General features: G+C 34.9%; 1 protein-coding gene across 1 annotated transcript; it reads left to right on the forward strand.

Annotated features, from left to right (window-relative positions):
* The first annotated feature begins 7,008 nt into the window (after window positions 1-7,008).
* On the forward strand, window positions 7,009-11,531 carry LOC139861194 (uncharacterized). The gene is made up of 8 exons (XM_071849502.1): window positions 7,009-7,071; window positions 7,323-7,447; window positions 8,097-8,495; window positions 8,942-9,018; window positions 9,117-9,153; window positions 9,554-9,764; window positions 10,759-11,080; window positions 11,180-11,531. The coding sequence occupies exons 3-8, from the start codon at window positions 8,177-8,179 to the stop codon at window positions 11,330-11,332; spliced, it is 1,119 nt and encodes a 372-aa protein (XP_071705603.1). The 5' UTR covers window positions 7,009-7,071; window positions 7,323-7,447; window positions 8,097-8,176; the 3' UTR covers window positions 11,333-11,531.
* The last annotated feature ends 15,209 nt before the right edge of the window (window positions 11,532-26,740 follow it).

Genomic DNA, 26,740 nt, shown 5'->3' on the forward strand with positions numbered 1-26,740 from the left:
CCAAGTCACCACTACAGTGGTTATCCTTATTATTAAAATTTGTATGTTCTGAATTAAGAGCGTTCGTTCAAGCGCATGATTAGGACTTGTGAACTATTCGAAACACCGTCTGTAAGCGCTTCAAGCGCAAATTTATCTTTTCAATGATAATCTATATTTTCAAGTTATTTTCTGCCAATATCTTTGTGCCATCAAATGCAAAGTAGTTCTGTAACTTGATATTGGTGCGCACGGTCAGGTGTCTAGCGCACTCCTGCGTTTGAAGGGTTGTTTTCTCTGGCACCTGTGCGGTAGAAGCTTGTTTGGAGACAAGTTAGTTTATTATATCCAGATGGTTAATATTCATTGGAATGACCTAGCCCGCCCGAGCAGATTTTGAGATCTGCAAGTCATGACTATAAACTACGGTGTTGGTCGTGCCTGACCTAAAGCGTAAGTGTTGGCGCACGTAGAAGACTCCCGATACGCACACACGAGCACTTTACTTAAGTATATATTGTGTGCACAACAATATATATGATAAGTTAAGTTTTGGAATGTGTCGAGTATAATTACGATTGAAATCAATAAATATCTTAGCCAGCCATGTTAACATGTTAACAAACGATCACACGCGCTTGATCATAAAATAGCTATACGTAAAACTCACACGACTAGTTAACTAACATAACGTGCGATGAAATCATAATTTGAGAAAAATCACTCATTACCATTCACGCTAACAAAACGTTTTCAGCAAATCACAAAGCCAAAATAGGGCTAGTTTAAGACATCCTTCCTCAAGGGTCATGGTTAAACAATTGAACGTGAGCACTTTGCAACCATCACAAAGGTCAGATAAACGAGCTAAAGACAACAGATGATGGTGTGCATATACGCGCAACTAATAATTGCGCATAGCATCTGCTCTACGGATTAAGCACGAACGCACCCCGAATGGATATAATCTACACGAAATTCGCCTAGATCGGAAATCGTGCATAAAGATTTCAAGCTCAAACGCGTTACATCACATTGCATGAAATAAATACTTCTTAATAACAAGTATAAAGATTATAAACAACAGAAGAAAGCACAAAAGGTTGCCATTTCATTATAAACAAAGATTACATATTCAACAGTTTACACTTGTTCTGAAAAGACACAAACTACAACTTTTCTGATAACAAGCGCTGAACATCAGCAGCAGGGTCGTGTAATAAAGCAACCACGCGAGGGACCATGATGTTTTTCCAACTTTGGTGTGACCATGTGTCTCTTATCAACCGCCTTTGGATCCACAGACTCCTTCACAATAGCGTTCAAGGCATGAGTGGGCTGAACATGAGGCTTGATCTTCTCCCAAAACACAAGTCTTTCCTCGGCTTGGAAAGCAAATATTGCCTCCGCGAACAACTCGCTTACATGTTTAGAGTCACAAGCGCGAGCAACCAGCAAAGGGAGCCCCTGCATAAGGGTCTAGAACTGATGCAGAGCTGGATCATGTTCGCCCTCGCAAATAGCCAACTTGTTGGTTTGGTCCTCGCACTCTTTGGCCAGCAATTGTTTCTCAGATTCCAAGGAGCTCATCTTCGCAGTCAATTCTTCGACCTTAGTGTAAAATGATGCTCTCTCAGAAACAGCAGTTGAGGCAGCAGCAATAGCCTCATCGCGTGCTTTCTCTGCATTGTCAATCTGCTCTTTTAGCTCAAGAATACGATCGTGCGCGTCATCAGCATTAAGCGCACCAGGTGTAGAAGAATCCGCACCATCTAGACGAACTCTCGTATCTTTCAAACGATGAAGTGAATTCATCAAGTTCAACATTGTCATCTGAACATCCACTCGAAAAAGAGCCTCGGGCAACAGATTTGAAAAGTACTTGGAAACAGAAAAGTTCCTCGGAAAGCCAAATGGGGAAGCTGCTACTTCCTCTGGGACTGACAGTAGCTCCTTCATTCCATGAAACACCAACCTGTTATCTGTTGAAACAAAAGAACAAAAACAAGTTAGTTACAATAAAATCCAGATAAAGTAGCGCAGGCGTAGAAGATGAATAAAACAAGAATACCTTCAGTGTGGGTCTCAGCGCTGTCATGAGTCTCAACGCCGTCTGGCCTACCTATTCGGTAGTGCCCCTCACCACCAACTTCCTGGGAGCCATCGCCAGCATGACTCTCGCTTACGTTGGTCCCACCAGAACTATCACCCTCAACTGAAGGATCAACGTCGAGACGACGCTCCCCTTCGTTTTCTACATTTTCCGTCTCAGTATAAACACCTTTAATGTTACGGCTCTCGAGCAGTCTGTCGAGTAACATAACTACAATGATGAAAATAGCATAAGTTAAATATGACGACATGTAAAAGTTAACGCCCATATAAAAGTTAACGTCCATCCACCGCCTACCATTATTGTCAGAATCTTTGATTATTGGTAGGACGGGTGGATAAGGATATAAAAGTAAACGTCCATCCACAGCCTACCATTATTGTTAGAATCTTTGATTATTGGTAGGACGGGTGGATAAGGACACATATTAGCAACCCGCAGGACCTCGTGGCTATAATTGCGGATTATAAGCTCTCGGTTCCTAAATGGAGCAAGTATATGCTCCTCAACATCGGTGAGAGTTGGTTTATTGTTCAAATGTGTTATAGTAGCTTCTGTATGCCACACAAGCGTATTTGCACAAGCGGGAGGAATGAAAGAATTATCAATATAAAAGAATGTGTTCTTCCACTTGGCTCAAACGCCAGCCTTCACGTGCTTCACAAACTTGGCCCTTCGTTAAACGAATACCAACTCTGTTGCCTCTTTTATTACGAGAACACATTTTAAGCAAATTTAATGTAGGCGCAAACCGAAAATTGTTACACCACATTTCGAAGTACGCGATGCGGCTGGCGCTGTACGGGTGCAATTGCCCGATACCGATGCAGAAGTGATTAGGAACCTCCATGAAAAAAGGAGTAGAAGGATAACGCAAATTCCCTTGTTGCATGACTTTGCGGTACAATGTAACCTTCTTGAGAATAAAGGTGTTCGTGCGCTGATTAGGTAAAGGCGCAATAGGGTTATAATCCTGTAATGGCGAATACCAATCCAATATCCTCCTAATCTCGCGCCTTGTAATAATTGACTCAATACCCTTGAAAAAATCATGTTCGGCGATAGATGTGGAGGCCATTTATCACAAACACAATCAAAAATATTTTACAAACAGAGAAAAATAGTGGAATACGCGCTCACCTGAACACCTAAAGTCGAAGCGTGAAGCACTAACAAATTGAAGAAGAAATTTTGCGCTGGATCAATGAAAGCAGAAAAGGTAAAAAAACTTTTGGAATAACTTGTGAGGTATTATATGGGAGTAAAAACACTGGAAGCGTACCAAGGGAGTTGAGAAAGGGCGGTTAAAAAAATAAATGGCTGAGAGAGAAACACGTGTCACGCAGCGTGAAGAGGAAAACAGTGAAGTGACAAACGACGGCTGAAGTGACAACCTGACCATTGTAACTGATTGACAGACGCCGACAAGATATTGAAGCATTAAATGCACCATGGAAATCATTGTCATTTTTTACAAAAACTAGAAAAATTCGAAGATTTATAAAAAAAAACTCGGATGTTTTAGCACATGGTAGGCAGATGACAGATATAAGTTAAGTTCAACACCATCCGCAATGCTTGCACATACTATTGAACTGGGGGGACTTAATAATACCCATACCCAATTAAGCTCGTGTTGCGCATCAGCCATACATTGTCACGTATGTCTCACGCATTTAGCGTGCCAAAACGATTCGGCACGCGAACAAAGGCTTGACGCATGACCTTTGCAGGTGCTGAGACGATGTGTATGTGTCAGGAAACGCTGTAGCATGCAGGGTGAATATGGAAGACAAGAATTAGGCTCGACAAAACACTTTTCACTTTTGTCGGTCCTACTCATACAAAGAAGTACTATTGACAGAACACGATCTTTCAACCTTATTACGTGGCATTAGAGGAAAAAAAGGGTTACCCTATAAATAAAAGATCCAAGCCACAACAATGGGGATTGACACTCATTCTGATTGAGACATATACTACTTTTAGTATTAAAACACAGTAGAGACAGCATCGATTCTCTCCTAGCGCAATCTTTAACCGTTCTACCAGACTTACAGTGCATCACTAGACCTATTCTTGATCTACAGGTAACGTTCTATGAACATAAATCCTGAAATCCAACCTGGGCCCTCAATAACCGGCTATCCCGTCGATGGTGGATCCACGTTTAACCACCCCTGTTGAGATCCTTATCTCACAAGGGGTTATTCACGGTACACCGGACCGGAGAGTTAAACTCAAATGACCCTTAAATCCCTCTATATTGTTGACAAGCATGGAACGGACCTGACTCTTCTATTCTATGCTTGATCAACCAATTTCGAGCAAAGAAACAACAGAACTAAAAATTCAAGTGTTTTGTGTCAACAACAACAAATCTTTTGTGTATAGGATTGTGACATATGAGTTGGTAAATTCGGGAATCTAATGAATCTAGTTCATCATGGTGCCCTCCAGTTATCGTTAAGTAAAACCGTGATCATGTTCACAATTCACTCCACCTTAAGGGATTGTTTCATGTTGATTCTAAAAGGAATTCCAGTCGTTAATAGGGATTGACTTTCTACTTGAATTTTCGGCAACCCTATGATGTTCTGGACTACTATCCTTTGATTGAAATCTGGAGAATTTGTCTTAAGTATCCTTTTAATTTCGTGAATGTGTAGTGTGTCTCCCATAATTTTCCTGGCAATGAACAACGACACAGACAATGTACTGCCTCAGTAAACTACCTTCCGGGTGAAAAGGAAGACGATGAGAAAGCAACTGTAATTGTGAAATGTATGTTTCAACCACTACTAACCTGACAATGATGAGAAACACTAATCATGAGAACATTGGAGAACAACGGCGCATAATCATCTCCACAACTTCACTAGTCGTCTAACTCCCACTAGCTCGATAACTTTCAATCGGTTACCAAACTCACACCAAGTTCCCGATACCATCAACAATCCTAGAAAGCTCAAGTTCGCATGCATATTCCAAGCATCTTGAAAATTTAAGTCATCCCGTTTCAAACCCCACAAGTATCTAACTTTCGTGATAACTCACACTATCAAATTTCAAATCGATGTGTCCTGCTAATTATAACACCACCCAAATACGAGTTAAACCACCCTACTGAGTTCCTGTAACAAAACCACCATCTTCTAAAATCTAGCTCGTATCGCCTGAAGTTTCACAAGATAAATCGTCTCGCACTCGCATGATTAAACCCAAAGAATTCATCTTGAAATTGCTCAAAGTTGAAAAATGATATCCGAAAATCCAACGGTCCAATCAACATCAAATTATTACCACACTTAAATCTGTGTGTATAGCAGCTCCAAATTCAAGTTTTAGTTCAGTCCAATGGTAGATGAACCATCAATGATTTTTCTTCAACAGCTGCGCAATCAAACCTTAAAAGATTTATTTTTTGAACATCAATAACTTCAAAAAATCATATCTCGGAATTGAAGGGTAGATCACTACCAAATTTTGATATGTTTTAGACCTATGTGTCTAACACCTGGAGTAATAATTTCAAGACGATCCAACGGTTAACAAAACCATTGCGAATTTTCTCCTACATTAGCCTATGAACCTTCGAATTTTGATAGCTCAACTGCTCCTTCGCACAGGATAGCGAGGAACAAGAACTCAGATTCGATCACCCGGATCTGCTAAAAATCTCTTCTCAATGAAATTCATCAATTCGATCCCTCACTCCACAACCTTTGCGATAAAATCACCATCATAATGCAACTCGCCCACACAGTTACAACATATCTCATCAGAATCAGTACCTGAATCCTAGTGTAATCAACTCTCCCTGAATGCATAGACATACCCCTGAGTACACCACAATCAATTAAGTCATATGGTCGCGATTCATGTTGTAAAAAAATTCTAAGCCCGTCGTTTAATAATCTTATGATTACCGAATCATCAACATATTGAAAACCCTGCTTTCAAATTGCCATCATGCCCTGCTTTCAAATTGCCATCATGCCCAATCTTCAAACCTTGTAGCTCTGAAACCACTTGTTAGGATTTGGTAGGACCCAACAAGTCAAGTGATTTACACAAATCACTAACCCACGAACGATAAACGAACTTAGCTAAAGCATAAGAACAATAAAATAAAGATTAAACGACACAATGATTTAACATGTTATGTCTCAACTCCAAAACACGGGGATGGATTTAGTCCACAGACACAAATAAAAGATATTCGTTTATAAATTCCGTGCACACAATTACAGGTTACATGACGGCCGAGGTTCCACTTTATAGTACAAAACAAGTTAGAATCACAGCACAACAGGGACTCCTAATCGCGAACAAATTCTGTCTGCCCAGACATTCTCGAGAAAGCGACTACTATCCTCGCGATCGCGAGTCCACCTAGTTCAGGAACTCCATCTTCGGTAAACAGCTTCTCAACCATAACTTCCCATTTCGTGATCGCGAGCTTTGATCCGATTTTCCTCTTGTTTAATTCGACTTCGCACTCGTGCTCAGGAAAAAAATCCAAAATTGTCATGAAACTATACAATTATAGTGGAAATCTAAGTAAAAATATTCGTCTACACAACTAGCCTAAACAAGAAAACATATCATTTAAAAAAGTGTTTATTATAGTCACATGATAAAATTTACTTCAATCAGAAAATAGCTTACTCATGATCAGTACATTAAAATAACAAGTTAAATCGAGTTAAATATTTTACTATATACGTACTATTATCCTATTATTTGCAAGTGGGAGCGTCCGACCGACCGTCTGTTGATTTTAGAGAAGAATAAAAGCCTCAAAAAACAAAAGTCTTCAAAAGAATATAAATATACATATGTATACATCCCTTCCCTAATATATTTGTTTCAAAATAATGATAGTTTTATTCCATTTCTGAATCAACATCAAACATATAAATACTCTTCTTCTTTCTATATTTTTCTCTCTTGAGCTACAGCGATATATCATGAAGGTGTTCATGCTTTCTGTACTTATAAGTTGAAAGAGGAACTGATTATTTTTCAACTTCTAGATATATGTACTGTTGAAGTATTTACTAGTAATATATATTTTTTTTTCTTATATTCTTATAAGATCTTGTCACACTTTGAAATTTTAATATGCAGTGACCTTTTCTTACACGGAATTGTACACGCATATAATTAAAGAAACCTTTTTGTGTTTAAAGCTAGTTGACTTATAATATAATTATTATGTTTTTAGGGTTTGCTCAAGCTTAATTTGGAATCAATGATTATCATATCAACCAGAAAATTCTAAAGGGTTGAAGAAGGAAGATTACGATTCCGAAGACGTAACTAGGGTTCGAGCAGCATCAAAAACTAGATGTAAGTTGATCTATATGATATGCTACCCAATTACATAATTTTAAACATGTAGTAAGATTTTCGGAAAAAGTAAAAATTGTATAATGATCATCACCTTCACTTAATGATCATTCTTGTGCATATGGTACAAAATTCATACTTTTGATCCCCAAATATTTGTAGAGCTTGCATATTTGATATGATCAATTCCAATAAAATATTTCAGAACAACATGAACTAAAATATGGTTAGAACAAAATAAGTCTAAATTTGGAAAGAAACTATAATAATAAGGGTAATATTTTATGTTCAAATTTATGTTTCTTTTACTAGTAAATTATGCAAGTAGATGAGAAACTGTAAATTATGGATTCAAATTCTTAGCTACTAAATTAATTATCATATTCATGTTAGGTACAGTATACTAACATGTGGAGAAAATTACTTGTTTATAATTATGTATGAATATATTGGTCTAACATGGCACAATAACTATAAATTACCATGTTCTTAAGTAAATTAGTTGAATAAAGAGTTAGATCTTTTGTAAAATTGTCTGATCCATGTTTTCTGCTTCATTTTTATCCTATCTACTACCTTATGTAATGTATTTATGAATCAATCACCACATTGTGTAGTTAATTTGGTCTTGATTTCGATCTATTTGCAGGAAAATTCTCGATTAATTAGGATTTCAACGCTTTGATTCGATCTAGATATACAACTCAAACGTAGATATAGAAGTGAACCATGTCTAGAGATTTGAATATGCAAGATACTACAGATCAAGAAGTTAGTTTAGATCAATTTGAAGAAAATACATCATCTATTTCTTCGATAAATAAGCAAGTCACATCTTTCGACTTGAATGAAGAAGCGAGTAGCCAAGAAGACAATGATAGTTTATCGGTTGAGGATGATGAAAAGGCCGAAGACGGAAGTTCATCAAAGATAAATCGAAAAGGTCCGGTAAGGCAATACGTTCGCTCCAAAATGCCGAGACTTCGTTGGACGCCTGAACTTCATCACACTTTTGTGAATGCTATTGAAAGGCTTGGTGGCCAAGAGAGTGAGTTTTTTTTTTAAATTAGTTTGGAATCTTTTAATTTTTTTTTACAGCAAACACACACTCATTTTTGTTTACGCCGGGACTCGAACTCACAACTCAAGGTTGATTTCTTGATACAGCTAGGCCAGAAGCCATTTGATTAGTTTGGTATAATTTAAAGTAGTATTAATTTTGATGAACATATGACACTCAAACCATATAGTACAATTAATAATTTTTTGATTAGTTTGTTGCAGTTTTTATGTAAGTCAAGTAGGACACATATGGAATACCTAATCATTTGAATTCCTACTTTTATATTAGCATGGTTCCAAAACTGAAAAACATTAGATATGTACATATATAGTTGGTAATGTGTGAACAATATACATAGTATTTTATATATTTAATTAATGATGTTAGTTGGTCAAACATATATGAAATGTTTAATTTTGGCTGTACTGCAGAAGCAACTCCAAAGTCAGTTCTCCAGCTAATGAACGTGAGAGGACTAAGCATTGCTCATGTTAAAAGTCATTTGCAGGTAACCAAATACATTTTTATTTCATTGATCGCGAGTTCTTAATTAATTAGTATACGCCGGCACATCCAATTTTAATCAAGAGTCTCTTTTGATGGCAGATGTATAGAAGCAAGAAGCTTGATGATTCTGGGCAAGGTATAAACTTGCATAACTCTTCATCAAGGAAATTAGAACCATTGTATTTTAATTATCACGTTTTGGAGCTTATAAAACGCAGATAATTGATTCTCACACAGTTATAATCAAACGCTTTAAATAGATTGTAATATAGATGAAGAATACCTAATTAATTTAGTGTACTTCCATGTGTCACATAATATAAATATTTGGTACTATGTAGATCAGCTGATTAAATAGACTGATAAAAAGATCAAAGTTAACCATAATACTTACTCCATTTGATCGATATTTACTTAATTGTAAACAAATGGCATGAATACATTGAATGAAATTATCAATTATGTGACTTGAATTTAGAAAGAGTTCTTATGCATGTTTATCTTTTTTTTTGTTTCAAATGATGTTATTTCTCCAGTATTATCACAAAGGTCTACGATGATAACGCAAGGCAGACCGCACATTTATAGTAATCTGTACTCCAGAAGTAGTCCCTTCGAACACTTGAAGCTAGCAAACGGTGGAATTGTTCTATCAAGTAATTTGGAAGGAAGTAATCATCACTCGAGAAGTGTTTTTCATGAATCTGCATATCGACCAACGCGCAGTATTCAAGATTTCCTGTCAAGGTACTTTAAATTCAGTTGAAGTTTTTGTCCTAATATTCTCTTCTCTTATCCTTCATACAGTAATAAATTATTTCAAAACATTATTCCTTCCAAATTATTTAAAGTGATTATCTATATTGGGAAGCTACCATAGTTTATCGTTTTTGGTTTCTAGGTAATTCATATATAAAAATGATTTTGTAGTTACCTAAGTTTATATTTTCGTGTTTCAGAGGCCACCAATATTTAAAAATAATTTTGTAGGTAATTCAAGTTTGTGTGTTGTTCCATACTTATCAAATCTGGCTAAAATTTCATCAGAAAAATGTAAAAAGTAACACAATAACTAAGCTTTTCTAATTATCATTATTTATATTTATATAATATAAAGATTAGTTGTTGTCAAATAAACGTGCATTTGCATGTTCATATTTTTTCCAAAGAATTTTTAATCGGATTAATATGGTAAATACGTAATAACATACGAACTTGGATAGCTGAAAAAATTACTTTCAAATGTGAGAAAAATGAAAAGGTAAACTTAGGTGAACTTTTTTTTTACGAAAATAAACAATTATAAACGTAGGTGACCTACAAACTCACTTATATTGGAAGCTTGTATATGTGTTTATTTGTTGATCATGATAATATAAGTTTGCTTGCTTTAAAAAAAATAAAAAATATAAGTGACTTAAACCATAAAACAATAAACTAACTTTGGTGGCCTTATATATAATCCTTTGTTTAAATATCGAAAGTTGAACCCTTAAAACTAGGTTAAAGACTCATACATACTGAATGCACAAAAAGTATATTTTGATGTTCTCATTATTTTATCTCTACTTTCATGTCAATCACATTTAAAGCATCTATTATTGGAAATCCATTTATATTCAACTCCTAGTAGACCAACAAATCAACAATTCATAGAATTTTTAATGAAGAAATTGTGATACATGTGATAACAAATCTTGTTCTTAATTTTAAAGTTTCCTAACTTATTTATCTCCAAAAGGCACCAACTATGGCTATCTAATCAAAGCCCGGTGAGAAGAGAATTTGGACATGGGATGAAGAAAAATTTTGCATATCAAATACAAGACAAGCCATTTGATTCGAAAAGATTACATACATCCGACTCACAAAATCGTTACGGGCCAATGAGACCGAGCCATTTTCTTGAGGAAAAGAAATGGCCACCACAAGATCAAAGAAAAGATAAATGGTTACCGATTACAAGCATTACCTCCTCCGATGGCCCATTAAGCATATCTCAACGACGATGGAATATTGTGAATCATCAACCAACTTTGAGTGAATCGTCGTTCTTACTTGAGGTATGATCATTCTTTCTATAAATATAACTTTTTAATAATTTTCGGAGTTTGTGAAAAATCTAACAATTATCGCCGTATTTGATTTATGCCTTTATTCAGTTAAAACAAGAAAAATGGTGCAAAGATAAGGAAATGAAGCCTGATTTGCGACTCAGGTTGAGCGAAAATGAAAGTGTAGACGACGAGGATAATCAAAGGAGTACGAATCCTGAAATCAATACGATGCTCTCGCTTTCTATAAAGGAGACATGAACAACCTAGCTAGCTAGAGTAATTAAACTAATAGTAGATTAATTATTTACGTACAATAGGCTAGACGGAGACGAGTACTTTAGATCTGACCAAGCTCGCTCGATCATAGATAGAGATAGGAGCGATCGAGCTAGTGAGATCTTCTAAGTACTCGTCCTCATTGCCATTTATTACAAAGTTTAATTTATCATTCCATTATCCTGGAAAACATTGTCTGTATGCATATTATATTGTAGTTAAAACAGACCTTAATTTTATTAAATCAATTTTATTAACGAGGGATATAAACTTGCGTTTCGCTGCGAGTTGATCGGGTGGATCGAACGTAAAAAAATAAAGAGTAAAAAAAGTTCAAAGAAACTAAAGTTTTGAAGTCAAAAAAAAATGGAAAGGGAAAAAATGTTAGAAAATGAATGAGTAAAAAAAGACGGCAAATGATCGATTTACCCCTCCATTTCAGGATAATTATATGGCTGCCACTGTAAAAGTGACAAACTCACCACAATTAGTATATATTTATAGTTATAATGATATAACAAGATCCCATAAAAATGCATGGTTCGTATGCATATATAAAATGACTTTCTGCTACCATAAACTTTCAATGAAGAAGCTGATCTGAATTTGGTTAATTGAAATCTGATCTTGCCACCATAAGCTTCCGATAAAGAGTAAGAATATATAGCAGACATCTAATTAATATTTGGTCACTAATTAAGAACGGTGATCTAATTAATAATCATGTAAGTGAAAGGTGAAAGTTGCTCAACGATCGAGTTTCATGCACACAGTTAATTTGCAATGCACCGCATAATTTATATTACTATTTATACCGGTTAATGTTGAGAAAAATAGAAATAATAATCTGATGAGTCAAAAGTATTCTGCAGATTTTAGAGTCTAGAGATTTAGAGTCTGAAGTTGCAGACTCTGGAATTGAAGTAAACGTATGATGATTTCTTGAAGCCAAAATCAAAGAATATTCTGGAGATATGCTTGTTATTTAAGAAGATTTGTTTTGAAGATTTGATTTTATCTCCAGAGTTGACTTCCTAGTTAATAGTTAATTTGGTTTGTTTTTAGTTTATCTTTTCCATTTTTATTGATAAGTAGTTATGGAAACCAAATCTCCAGATTTGGTTTTTTTACCTGTATAAATAGGGGCGTATGTTTTCTTATGAATTTGTACTTTGCACGATCAATTATCTATTTCTTATTCTATTCATCGTGTTCTCTCATTTTCTGCACTATAATTCTTATTTATTGTATAAAGTGAGAGTCTGGAGTTCATAGTCCTATTACTGTGAACTAATAACTGGTATCAAAGCGGAAAAGGTGTAAATCCTATCTCGGTGATCTTTAAAACGATCCATATTTTTTAATCAAAAGGTCTATCAGTATTATTACTACCCCAGATATGGCTATAATTGAAAAGGCTGATGGTTCTAGCAAGTTTCAGGAAGATCTAAAAGCTGTTGAGAAGATGGATAAGGACACTACTTGCAATAAAGCTTCTGCCTATAAGGTACAAAACTTTGTGAACTATCTTGATAATGAAAAAGTGAGAATATTTCAGTACTTGCTGCTTGACTTTGAATGGTGTTTAAAAGATATTGATAGGTTAAGAACACAAATTTTTGATCTTAAAAATATCATCAAAGACAAAGATGCTGAAATCAAAGACTTAAAAAAATGTGAGGTTGAACTTGACACCTATAAAATGGCATACACAGAAGAAACTAAAAGATAAAATACTGAATTAGGAAGATCAATGAAAAGGTCAAAACATTATGAATCAATTTGTAAATCTTGGTGTGTATCTTCTAAAAAGAATTCTAATGCTATTGCCAAACAAATTCCAAATGATGTTAAAGCTATACTAGGTGAAAACTACATATTAAATAATAATGTGGAAGTTGATCCAAGTGTATTCAAACCTGACATTTTACCAAACACATTTGTAAAATTTGATGGTGACAAAAAGATTTTAACCAATATTTTTGTAAGATCATTAGATCCTGTCGAGCCTTCTGAGACTATAATACTTGAAAGTAAAAATCCATTAGAGTCTGAACTCTTGAAACCTTTAGACTCTAACAGTTTAGTCTCACAAAATGAAAGTGTATGTTCTGACCTGAAGTCTGACACTCATGAGTCAAGTTGCAAGGACAACTCTGAATTATCCTCTGATGCTAGCATTTTTTCAGATTCAAAAACGTCAACTAAAAGAAAGTCAAAGTCAAAACAAGCTAAGACTATTCGTAAACTCAAAAAGGAAATTTCAAAACTCAATGAAAAAATCAAGAGTCAAGAAAAACCTTCAGTTAAAAGAACATTTTGTTTTCCTAAGAAAATTGAGAAGGAATGGAAACCCAAAGTTTGTGAAAATAAAAGTGTCTTAAAATATGTTAAGGACAAGTTGATCTGGATTGGAAATAAAGCTTTTGTCTGGAGAGTGAAGGGCACTCCAACTGAACCCACTGAAAAGTGGATTTCCCTTAAAAACTAATCATTCTCTTTTGTTTGTGTCTTGTGTAGCAGGGTAATATGTGGTATCTGGATAGTGGCTGCTCAAGACACATGACTGGATGCAAAGAGCATCTAGTAGGGTTTGTTGAAGAAAATGGTCCTTCTGTAAGATATGGGGATAATTCTGTTGCAAAGACTATTGGTTATGGTACTGTTAAAGCTGGAAGTGTTACATTTACGAAAGTTGCTTTAGTTGAAGGGCTGAAACATAATCTGCTGAGTGTGAGCCAAATTGCTGATGAAGACTGTGAAATTAGAATTAGGAAGAAAGCTGGTATTATTTATGATCCTAAAGGAAGGCCAACACTTGTGGCTTGGAGATTTCAAAATGTGTATATGTTGGATCTAGAATCTGTTGATGTTGGAATTGAGACATGTCTGTACTCTCAGACTGTCCCAGAGCTCAATTGGCTTTGGCACAAAAGGCTTTCTTATCTTAATTTCAAAAACATTAATGAGCTTTCCAAAAAGAAGCTTGTAAGAGGTCTTCCACAACAACCTTTTAAGAAAGATAAACCTTGTTCTGCTTGTATTATGGGTAAACAGACCAAAACAAAGTTTTCCTCAAAAACCCTAGCTACCATCAGTGATCCACTTCACATGCTTCACATGGATCTATTTGGTCCAATGAACACTAGTAGTTTGGGTGGGAAAAGATATACCGTTGTGATTGTTGATGAGTTTTCTAGATTTACATGGGTTATTTTCTTAGCTGCAAAGAGTGATGCTCCTGAAGAAATCATCAATTTGATCAAGAGAGAGCAATTGCAAAAGGGTGTTCTTGTCAAACAGTTGAGAAGTGATCATGGTACTGAGTTCAAAAATGTCACGTTAATTGATTTTTGTGTAGAGTCTGGAATTGGTCAAAATTTCTCTGTTGTTAGAACTCCACAACAAAATGGAGTTACTGAAAGAAGAAATAGGACACTTATTGAAGCAGCCAGAACCATGCTATGCCAATCAAATGTTTCCCTAAGGTTCTGGGCTGAAGCTGTCAATACAACATGTTACACTCAAAATAGGTCCTTGATTGTAAAGAAACATGGTAAAACTCCTTTTGAGTTATATCATAAAAAGGTGCCTACTATTCATTACTTCCATGTATTTGGGTGTAAGTGCTATATATTAAATCAAAGAGATCAGCTTGATAAAATAAGGCCAAAGTCTGATGAAGGTATATTTATGGGATATTCTTCTATATCCAAAGCTTATAGAGCATATAATCAGAGGAGAATGAAGATTGAAGAATCCATTAATGTTTCCTTTGATGAGAATTCTTTAGAAATGGATCAGTCATTCAGTACTGAGCTATCTGCACTTGGTGAATAGTCAAATTTAATTTCTGGAAATAGTGTTCAGACTCAGGATTCAGAGTCTGAGTCAGATGAACCAAACTTGTCTGGATTAAGAAATGAAATTGCAGGTAATACTCATACAGAAGAACGTCCACAGCAAGATGAATCTGTTGTCAATCAAGAAAGTGATCAGTCATCAAATACCACTTTGGATCTCATTGTTCCTACTAGAAAATCATCTGGAAATATAGTTCCTCCAAAGCATCTTGAGGACTATGTTGTGGATCCTACAAGTTTTCCTAAGCCTAGTTCTTCTTCTCAGACACCTGTTTCTAACTTTGCTATAGCAAATTACTGCTTCTTTTCTAATTTTCTCTCACTAATTGAGCCTAAAGAAGTAGAAGAAGCATTGGCTGACAATGATTGGGTTGAGGATATGACTGAAGAATTGACAGAATTTGAAAGGAATGATGTATGAGAATTGGTTCCAAAGCCTGCTGATAAAACTGTAATAGGCACAAAATGGGTTTTCAGAAACAAGGTTGATAAAGATGGTATTGTGATCAGAAATAAAGCAAGGTTGGTTGCTCAAGGGTACAGACAAGAAGAAGGAATAGACTATGATGAGACTTTTGCTCCTGTTGCTAGAATTGAAGCTATTAGACTGTTTCTGGCATATGCTGCTCACAAAGATTTCAAGGTGTTTCAAATGGATGTAAAGAGTGCTTTCCTGAATGGTAAATTGCAAGAAGAGGTTTATGTGAAACAACCTCCTGGTTTTAAAAGTAAGAAATTTCCTAAGCATGTTTACAGATTGAAGAAAGCATTGTATGGTCTGAAGCAAGCTCCCAGAGCCTGGTATGATACCTTGTCAACATTTCTTCTAGAAAAGAATTTTTCCAGAGGAGCTATTGACAAGACTTTGTTTATCAAAAAGGACAAAGGTGATATGTTACTTGTACAAATTTATGTTGATGATATTATTTTTGGGTCTACAAATTCACACTTGAGAAAATGGTTTTTTGACATTATGTCTGAAGAGTATAGAATGAGTAATTTATGTACTTTAAACTATTTTCTTGGGTTGCAAATAAAACAGAGTTTTGAGGGCATTTTTATTAACCAAAGTAATTACATTTTTGACATGTTAACTAAATATGGTTTTAAAAATTGTTCCTCTTTAAGAACTCCAATGAGTGTTTCTAAAAATCTTGATAAAGATAGGTCTGGGAAACCCACTTGTCAATCAACCTATATAGGTATGATTGGATCTTTGCTATACTTAACTGCAAGTAGACCTGATATAATGTTTGCTACATGTCTTTGTGCACGTTACCAATCTGATCCTAGGGAGTCTCATTATAAAGCTGTGAAAAGAATTTTTAGGTTCTTAAAAGGTACCCCTAACCTGGGTCTTTGGTATTCTATAGACTCAGGGTTTGATCTAATTGGTTACACACATGCAGACTATGCAAGGTGTAAGTTAGACAGGAAAAGCACCTCTGGTGGATGTCAATTGCTAGGTGGAAAGTTGGTTAGGTGGTCTAGTAAAAACCAGAATTCTGTGGCTACTTCTACAGCAGAAGCTGAGTATGTTGCTGCTGGAAGTTGTTGTGCTCAGTTACTTTGGATGCAACATCAACATTTGGATTTTGGGTTAACATTGACCAACACTCCAATTATGTGTGACAATGAGAGTGCAATTGCTATTACTGAGAATCCAGTGTTTCACTCAAGAACCAAGCATATTGAAATCAGACACCACTTTATAAGAGATTGTGTTGAAAAGGGCAAAGTCTTTTTAAAGCATATTGGTACTAAGGATCAATTGGCAGATATTTTCACTGAGGCAGTTACTGAGGAAAGGCACTTCTATCTTCTTGGACAACTTGGAATGTTAAATCCATTTATTGAAATGTTGTCCGGTGATGATATTCCTTGAGTCTGAATTATTTTCTTAGAGTCTGGGTGACGCAATATTATTCAGAGTCTGGGAAAGTTTACTCGAGTGTATTTTTGTGTATAAAATTGTTTCCTTCTTTAGTCAAATAAAGTTTTTTTTTTAATTTCGTTTTTAGGTTAATTTTATTTTTCTTTATTCTATTTCCTAAAATAAAGGGGTCAAATTTGTTATTAATGAATGGGGTTAATGGTAACTTTTTGAAAATTTTTGTGTCAGGTGTATTTATTTGTTTTTATCTCTCCTATTTTTACTCTTCAAAATTGTGTATCTTGCTAAACTCTCTCATTCAATCATCATCTTCTTTAAAATTCTCTCGATTCAAAATTGTGTATCTAATGGCAAACACAAAGTTCATTCCTTTTGTTCTTGATCCCACCGATAACATGATTAAGGCTAAAGAAATCAGAGGAGGAAAGGATGTACAGGTTTCGATTAATAATAGGGTTGCTTGTGGTACTGTGCCTGAGGGTTTCGCTAATGAGGGGTATGAAGATCTGATACTGTTTATGAGGAATCATCCTTTGAAAGATGCTTTCTTCAAGACTACGATCATGTTTCCAAAGATGTTGGCAGAGTTTTGGTACACTTGCATTGGGAACAGAGAAGCTAGGACTATTACTAGTACTTACAGAGATGGTAACAATTCCTTAACACTTACTGAGAATCATTTAAGGGTTGCTTTAAATCTTCCTTTTCAAGATAATTTTGTTCGAACTGTGTCAAAAACTACTGCAAGAACTAGTTTTCCTTTGGTTGGTCAACCCTTAACTGATTCAACTGTTAAAATTAGTATGTTTTTTTCCAAGATGGATGTTTTTGTTGTCAAATATCACTAGGAGTCTGAGTTTCAAGTGTGGAAGTTTGACTGAAGTCAATGATTTTGAGGCATATCTGTTTCATGCTATGGTCACAGGGAGGAATATAGATTTTGCACGTTTATATTTCAATGAACTCTTGGTGCTCACTGAAAAACCTCAAAGGGATCATAATGTTTCATTTATCAGAGTTTTAAGTCTTATGTTTGAACAAGCTATGACTCCTGTTTTGTATGATGGGCTTAGAGTATTTAGTGTGTATGAGTATACATATATGCCAGAATGTAGTGTCAGAATGTTTCACAGGCACATTGTGGATGATCAAGAAGTTGCTCTTACTCCTGCTATGATGAATTGGGTCAATCTTGGCCGTGCAGACCAACCTGCAGATTCTGAGCAATCAGAGTCTAAAGGGGCATCTTCATCAGGTTCTGAGCAATCAGAGTCTGAAGAGGGTCACAACAATGGTCAACATCACTCTTTAGAATCTGAGCAATCAGATTCTACCCCCATACATTCTCCACCCCATGATGTTACACATACAGAGCAGGCTGAGGACATGAATGAGGAAATCTCACCTCAATCTAACCCATCTTCACCCACTGCTACTGAGAAAATTTCCTACTCAAACCACCTTATGAACTCACCAGTTCATACAGAGAATACCACCATATTTGAAACCTTAGATGATACAGCACCTGTGGATTCCCCTCTAAAATTCACTAGGTAAGGTGCTTCTAGTGCTACTCCATCACCTCTACTAGAGGTTGGTGAGAGTAGTGCTTTGACCCAACCTAAACCTGATAGGATAATGAACTTGGATACCCACATTACAGTCACTGAAGGAACCCACTCAGTTGAATTACATGAAGAAGTCCCAATCCTGGACTCCAATAACCAAATCCAAAACCCATCTGAAATGACCAAGCCTACTTTTACCACAGACTTAAGTCTGTCACTACCCACCCAAAATGTCCCATCCTTACACATTCTTGCACAGGCTGCCAATGTTACACTCATGTCACAGGGTGTAATACAGGCCTAAAATTCTTCTATGTCCAAAGATCACCTTTCTTTTCAATAGGAAGGCTGTGAGGACATACCAACCCTACCCACATCCATTGGCACTACTTCTCAGACTGAGGTACAAGTCACCATGGTTGGCCTGCATCAGGCTTTGACCAGGTTGACTAAGGAGTTTGATGACAAGCTTTCTATTGTGCAGTCTAAATTTAATAATCTTAACTTTAATAATAATTTTGTTTCTAAAACTGAGTTGATGGGGGTGAGGAGGTTGGTTGGGGATATGCAGGGGTTAATTGGTCCAAGTGGTTCAGGGTCTGTAACAGAGATTAATCAAAGGTTGACAGAACTGGAGAAAAGAATGGCTGGTGTTGATGAAATAAAAGAATGTTTTACTGGGTTTGCATCTGATATTTCTTCCCTCAAGGCTGAACAGACTGAAATTTAGAAGTTCCTATCTACTCTTCCTTTGGATAATGTCAAAAAGGGGGAGAAAAGAAAAAGATCAGATGATGCAGGTATTGCAGGTATTGAGGGGGAGCAATCTAAGAAGACTCACATTGAGGGGAAGCAATCCAAGAAGACTCAAATTGAGGGGGAGGATATTACTGATAAGGGTGCTGGTGAAAAACAGGATAATTCTAGTGGTTTTTTGGTTGCTGCAACACAGAGAACAGATGGTGATCTTAGGGATGAACAAGAGGTTCAGATTCATAAGATATGCTGGTGACATTGTGAAAGTTGAGGTTGAAAAGTCTGAATTTGAAGGTGTAATTCTCTTGCTAACAATGACACATATGACAGACAGAAGATTGAGGGTGAAGATAAATCAAATAGTTCGTTTGGATTTTTGTGAATGGAGAGACATAGCTTTTTGTATTAAGGAGTGTGCAGGGGATTAGGTTATTTTGAATGAAGTTTTAAAAAGGGTGTTTATGTTGGTTCACTTAGTGTTTGAAGTAGGGTTCATAAGCTCTAAAGATTATGAGGTGTTTTGTGGAGCTTTTAATCTGGAGATGAAAGAAAGAAGAGTTAAGGGTAATGTTGAAAGGTATGCTGTTCCTGAGCATATAGAATTTGTGGAAAATATGTATATTGAATATTTGGATGGTTTAATGATTAAGACCACTGGAAATCAAAAGATGTTAATTAGGTGTGATCAGTTTGAAGGAGCTGGTATTGATATGTTGATTAGTTTACTGTCCAGATGTGAAACACAGCAAACAACTCCTTTCAGAACGCAGTTGTTAAAACACTTGCATAGTAAGCTCGGCATGTTGAAGAAACTTTCTTATATGAAGAGCAAGTGCAAGCTAATTGAAAGGGAGTATACAAAGATGTTTTTTTAGGAGTACAGGTTGTTTTGACATCATCAGATAGGGAGAAATTGTTGGGAAAAATAGAAATAATAATCTGATGAGACAAAAGTATTCTGCAGATTTTAGAGTCTGGAGATTTAGAGTCTGAAGTTGCAGACTCTGGAATTATTGAAGTAAACGTATGATGATTTCTTGAAGCCAAAATCAAAGAATATTCTGGAGATATGCTTGTTATTTAAGAAGATTTGTTTTGAAGATTTGATTTTATCTCCAGAGTTGACTTCCTAGTTAATAGTTAATTTGGTTTGTTTTTAGTTTATCTTTTCCATTTTTATTGGTAAGTAGTTATGGAAACCATATCTCCATATTTGGTTTTTTTAACTGTATAAATAGGGGCGTATGTTTTCTTATGAATTTGTACTTTGCACGATCAATTATCTATTTCTTATTCTATTCATCGTGTTCTCTCATTTTCTGCACTATAATTCTTATTTATTGTATAAAGTGAGAGTCTGGAGTTCATAGTCCTATTACTGTGAACTAATACTTAACATAAAGCTATAAAGGGGAGACCGGGATGATCAAAATAACTAATCAATTAGATAGGATGAATACTATATTGGTGTTATAATAATTAAAATAATAATGTATATATGGATAGTCAAATTTGTACAAACTTTTAGTCAATTTTGTACCACTTGCATAGTATTTCTTAGTAGTATAAATACACCATGATAGTATGCTTGTAAACTTGCACCATTTCATAGAATTATATGAAACACATACTTATTCTCTCTTTACTAATATTTCATAAACAAATATAATTGTATTTGGTAGTTATAAGTTCAGAATTATAAAACGTTATCAGCACGAAGTGCTCCGTATAATCAAGGTTTATCTAAGCGAGCGCAAGTCACTAATCAAGGTAATAATAGTAATAATAAAAAAATTTAACGATACCTTCTATTATTTATTAGTAAGGTAAATATTATTATCATCATAACTAACATTTATATTTATGTTATATATGGTCGGTTATACCGCCTGAATTATATTTCTGTAATCTAACTATTATTAACTTCACTAACATTTATATTTATGTTATATATGGTCGGTTATACCTCCTGAATTATATTTCTGTAATCTAACTCTTATTAACTTCACTAACATTTATATTTATGTTATATATGGTCGGTTATACCGCCTGAATTATATTTCTGTAATCTAACTTTTATTAACTTCACTAACATTTATATTTATGTTATATATGGTCGATTATACCGCCTGAATCATATTTCTGTAATCTAACTCTTATTAACTTTACTAACATTTATATTTATGTTATCTAACATTTATGATTACTTATGCAATTAATCATTATTTATTTCATGCATACTAATGTTTATTCTTAAATTTATTATTTATGCATAATATGTTTATTCTATTAATCTTCATATTTATACTAAACGTATTTATACTAAATATATTTTATAGTAATCATATTTATACTAATAAAATGCTTTTATTAAAATTATTATTAATATAACGAGTATATAACAGTCGTTAACGTCAACTAACGACATTACAACGATCATATATACATAACGGTTGTTAACGTCAACTGACGACGTTACAACGACTATATTTTTTCAAATATAAAATAAACATCTCCGTTTTCACATTTTTCACAAATCAATCTTCATTTTCTCAGATTACCACTCTCGAAAAGTTTTTGTAAAGATTCACACAAGGATGATTTTTCCTATTGTATTGGTCATATTAACTATCATCATTATTGCTAATATACCACCGGGTGAACCTATATTCTATCCTGCCCTTGTGGTTTTATTATTTGTAATCATACCATTATTTTGTTGTTTGCTACTTATGAATTTAAAATGATTCTAATTTCATGTTGTTAGAAATTGATTATGATTATAATTTATGTTGTTCATCTTTCTGAAAATAGAAAATGTCAAACTTATCAAAGCTTGAGTTTGATGCCCTAGACGTATCGAGAACAAACTACACATCATGGGTCATGGATGTAGAAATAAATCTTGGATCATTGGGTATTCTAGAAACTTTAAAAGAAAACAATACTTGTTCTGATCAAGATAAATTAAAATCAATTGCTTTTATTCGCAAACATATTGATATCACCTTAAAACATATGTATCTCACTATCAAAGATCCACATATTTTATGGGAAAGTATCAAGAGTAGATTCGATAATCAAAAGGAAATATTACTCCCAGCTGCGAGGGAAGAATGGAGAAATCTAAGGTTTCAAGACTTTAAAAAGGTAAGTGAATACAGCTCTTCCATGTTCAAGATCCGTTCAAAGCTTCAATTCTGTGGTCAAGAAATAAGTGATGCTGATATGATGGAGAAAAATTTCTCCACAATGCATTCTGCAAACATTACTATACAAGAAAATTTAAGATTGCAGAATTACAAAACTTGTTCTAAACTTCAAACTTATCTCTTAGTTGCGGAAGTGAATAAAGAATTACTGATGAAGAATCAAGAGTCTCGTCCTACGGGTGCGCTAGCATTCCCTGAAGCTAATGCTATTAATAATAACAATAATAAAAAAAATGCACCTGGACGAGGACGTGGGCGAGGTCGTGGTCATATTGGCCAAAACCATCATCATGGAAATTACCATAACAATAATAAAAATCATAACTATGTTCGAAATCACCCTTATGGTAATGGTCGTGGTGGTGGTCGTGGTCATAATTGTAGCGACCCGACCAAATCATGTTTGACGGCGCCGACTACTTAGGTCCCGTTACGTGGTTATAAGTCTTTAACATGACGTTTGACCAAAATATGTCGCATTCATTTCATAAGTAAAAGGATGTTTCAAGTTTACAAATGTAGTTCAAAAGACTAGTTACATTACAATGTTTAACGTACGAATGAAACCTGTGCGACACAATTTAAAGTAGTCAAAAGACGCTCCAACTATGCATGTATACTCGACATCCAAGCAAGTATCAAAAAGAGTGCGGAAGCATGTATCAAGTAGCGCTCAAGGACCTGAGAAAACATATAGAAAACTGTCAGCGAAAACGTTGGTGAAATCATAGGTGTTTTAGTAAACGTTGCATTTGAACCACAAGATTTAATATAATATGATTATCAAAATCATTTACATTCCAAAGTTGTTATTTGTTTCGCGGGCATCCAATTATCAAACTTAACTGTTTTGCACCCTTTGCGTAGTGTTAGAACATACACTAGACCCGAAAATATATTTCATCCGCTAACGGTAGCGAACCGTCCGAATGAGGCTCGTCAAGCCCATGTGATCACATAATATAAGTTCACGTTTATACCCTGCAAGTGTAACTAATGATAATTGAATTGAGGATTTTTGTTCAAACCCGTACGTGGAATGTTCGTTTTCGTACTTGTGTTCAAAGTAAAAAAGCATGATACGTATATGTTTCTCATCCCATAGTTTAAAGCATAAAAGTTGTTTGAAAGATGGGACTATGATCTCACCTTGTGTACACGAGTAATAAGTACTTCAACAAGTAACGTGTGTAAAGAACAATGCTAGTCTTGACCTAAATAAATAGGTCGTATCAATAACGGTAAACACGATAGGTCAAATATGTTCAATTAGTCCTATGGCTCGTTACGACTCGATTATGTAGCATGTGAATCAAATTGTCCAAGTTTCATGAAAGATATAAGTATAGAAACAAGTTAGAAAGATTGCATAATCATTTGGTTAAGTTTGACAAAAAGTCAAACTTTGGTCGGTCAAAGTCAACGAAAAAGTCAACACGTTCGGGTCGGGTCCCGAACTATTTTTCTGAGGTTTTTATTCATATATAAGCATGTTAGAACAAGTCTCATGTGAAATGCAGGTCCATAGCGTGCCAAACATTTTTCGTATATTGGACAAGGTGGTCAGAAGCTGGACACACCTTATGTCGCGCCGCGACAAAGGCTGACCGCGCCGCGGCATTACACGCGAGCTGGTACCCGGCCAGTTTCAGTTTTTTAAGTCTGAAATAAACATTCAAACTAACACAAAACACAAACCGTAAACACTTAGAACTCGTATCTTATATCGGTGGAAAGGTAATTTGACAAGGAACACGACTAAGCACATTTCAACAACCAAAAACATCATTTGCAATAACTGACTTTTCAAATCAAATGATCAATCAATGCACACATTTAGTGCTTCAAATTTTACAAGTGCACATTTATGATTCGGGCATTTAATGCATACATAAAACACGCCATTTTGTAGATAATCAAGCATACAATACAACTAACTACTTACTAACAATAATTCATGGCATTCAATGCATCAAATATTCATTTCAAGCTTATCAAACCCTAACCCAAATTCACCAAAATCACTAATCAAGTTTACGAAGTTTTCTAAAACAACCTACACATCAAATTGAAGCTAGTGATGTTAGGAACACATTTAATACATGCATTTATAACATTTAATAACATTTAAGCAACCAAATCATCAATAAAACACACCAAACTTTCAAGTTCATGCTAGTCATCAAAAATAACAAGATCGAACATATAAATCATATATTCATGTTAGACTTGAGCCATAGACACTAATTAACAACTTTATAAGTTAAAAACATCAAGAACACAAAATCTAGTGATTTTAGAAAGTTACCCAAATGTAATGAAATCGGTATGGAATCGAAGAGGAAGTTGCAAGGATTCCAAATATGTAATTTGTTTTGCAAGACACCCGCTAGCTTGGATTTAGATGATGATTCTTGAAATGGAGAAATGAGAGAAAATTGGAAAGTATTGAAAGAAAAAGGAAAATGAAATGGAAAAGAAATAGGAGGTGGGTTGACTAGTCAAATGCTAGTCACCTCTTTGGCATTTTGGCAAAACTAGTCCCTCGAGTTCAGTTGCGGGTGCGTGAATTACCTAAACGAGATATTTTTAAAACGCGTATTAACGGGAGATGTTATAAACATATAACGGAATTTAAATAGTTAAACGGAAAAGTAAACGAAAAAAGGCGGGATGTTACAGTAATGGTTACGGTGGTCGTGGTCGTGGACAAAGAAATAATAATCCACAAAATTATAAATTTCAACAACCATACAATCCCACAAATCATAATGTTGAAGGAAGCTCTTCAAAGAATATTGAAGATTCTTGTTATTGATGTGGTAAAATTGGCCATTGGTCTAAAAACTGTCGAACAAATCAATATTCTGTTAATCAATATCAGGAATCCCTAAAAGAAAAAGGAAAAGGAAAAGAGGCAAACCTTGTGGATGACCTTGATACAAAAATCACTGAGCCAACAAGTGACTACTTTAATGAATAAATTTCCTATTATATGTCCATATCAAATAAATGGATGTAGATTTACGATCTATACCATATCTACTTTACTATATGTTTCCTTATTATGTACTTTCGTTTATAACATATTTTTGGATGTAATATATTGATGAATTATGTACTCATTATTTGTTTCTCATATTTTGAAGTTCATGATGTACACTACTGGAGTGAAAAATCAGTCAAATGGTGGGGATCTTTGTATTGCAGACAGTGGTACCACACACACTATACTCAAATCTAAAAAATATTTCACTGATTTTAAAGCAACAGAAGGAACGGTACATACTATATCAGGTCCTACGAATTTAATAAAAGGAATGGGAAAAGCAAAATTCATATTATCAAATGGTACAAATTTTCTGATAAAAAATACCTTATTTTCTCCCATGTCAAAGAGAAATTTGTTAAGCTTCTCTGACATATACCAAAATGGATATGATTATCAGTCAGTGACTACAGAAAATGATAAGTATTTAAGTATCACTGACAAGAAGTATGTGATTGAAAAACTACCAAGACTTAGTTCTGGTTTACATTATACATATATAAATGTACCAGAAACACACATGGTAGTTAATGAAAAGGCATGTGATCCTGTAATGAACAATCTGTGGCATGAAAGATTAGGCCATCCAGGATCAACAATGATGAAAAGAATAATTCAAAATACACATGGACATCCATTGACGGATCAAAAGATCCCTCATGATGCAATTATCCCATGTACATCATGCTCACTTGGAAAATTGATAATAAGACCATCACCTCTTAAGGTTGAAAAAGAATCACCAATGTTTCTTGAAAGAATTCAAGGTGATATATGTGGACCAATTCATCCACCATGTGGACCATTTAGATATTTCATGGTCCTAATAGACTCATCTAGTAGATGGTCTCATGTTTGTCTATTATCAAGTCGAAACATGGCATTTGCAAAATTTCTTGCTCAAATTATTAAATTGAGAGCACATGTCCCTGATTATACTATTAAAAGGATGAGATTGGATAATACTGGTGAGTTTACATCTCAAGCATTTAATAATTTTTGCATGTCTATTGGGATTATTGTTGAACATTCTGTTGCTCATGTGCAT

The sequence above is a fragment of the Rutidosis leptorrhynchoides genome, chromosome 8 (genome assembly GCF_046630445.1).
Source record: "Rutidosis leptorrhynchoides isolate AG116_Rl617_1_P2 chromosome 8, CSIRO_AGI_Rlap_v1, whole genome shotgun sequence".
Classification (NCBI taxonomy): Eukaryota; Viridiplantae; Streptophyta; class Magnoliopsida; order Asterales; family Asteraceae; genus Rutidosis; species Rutidosis leptorrhynchoides.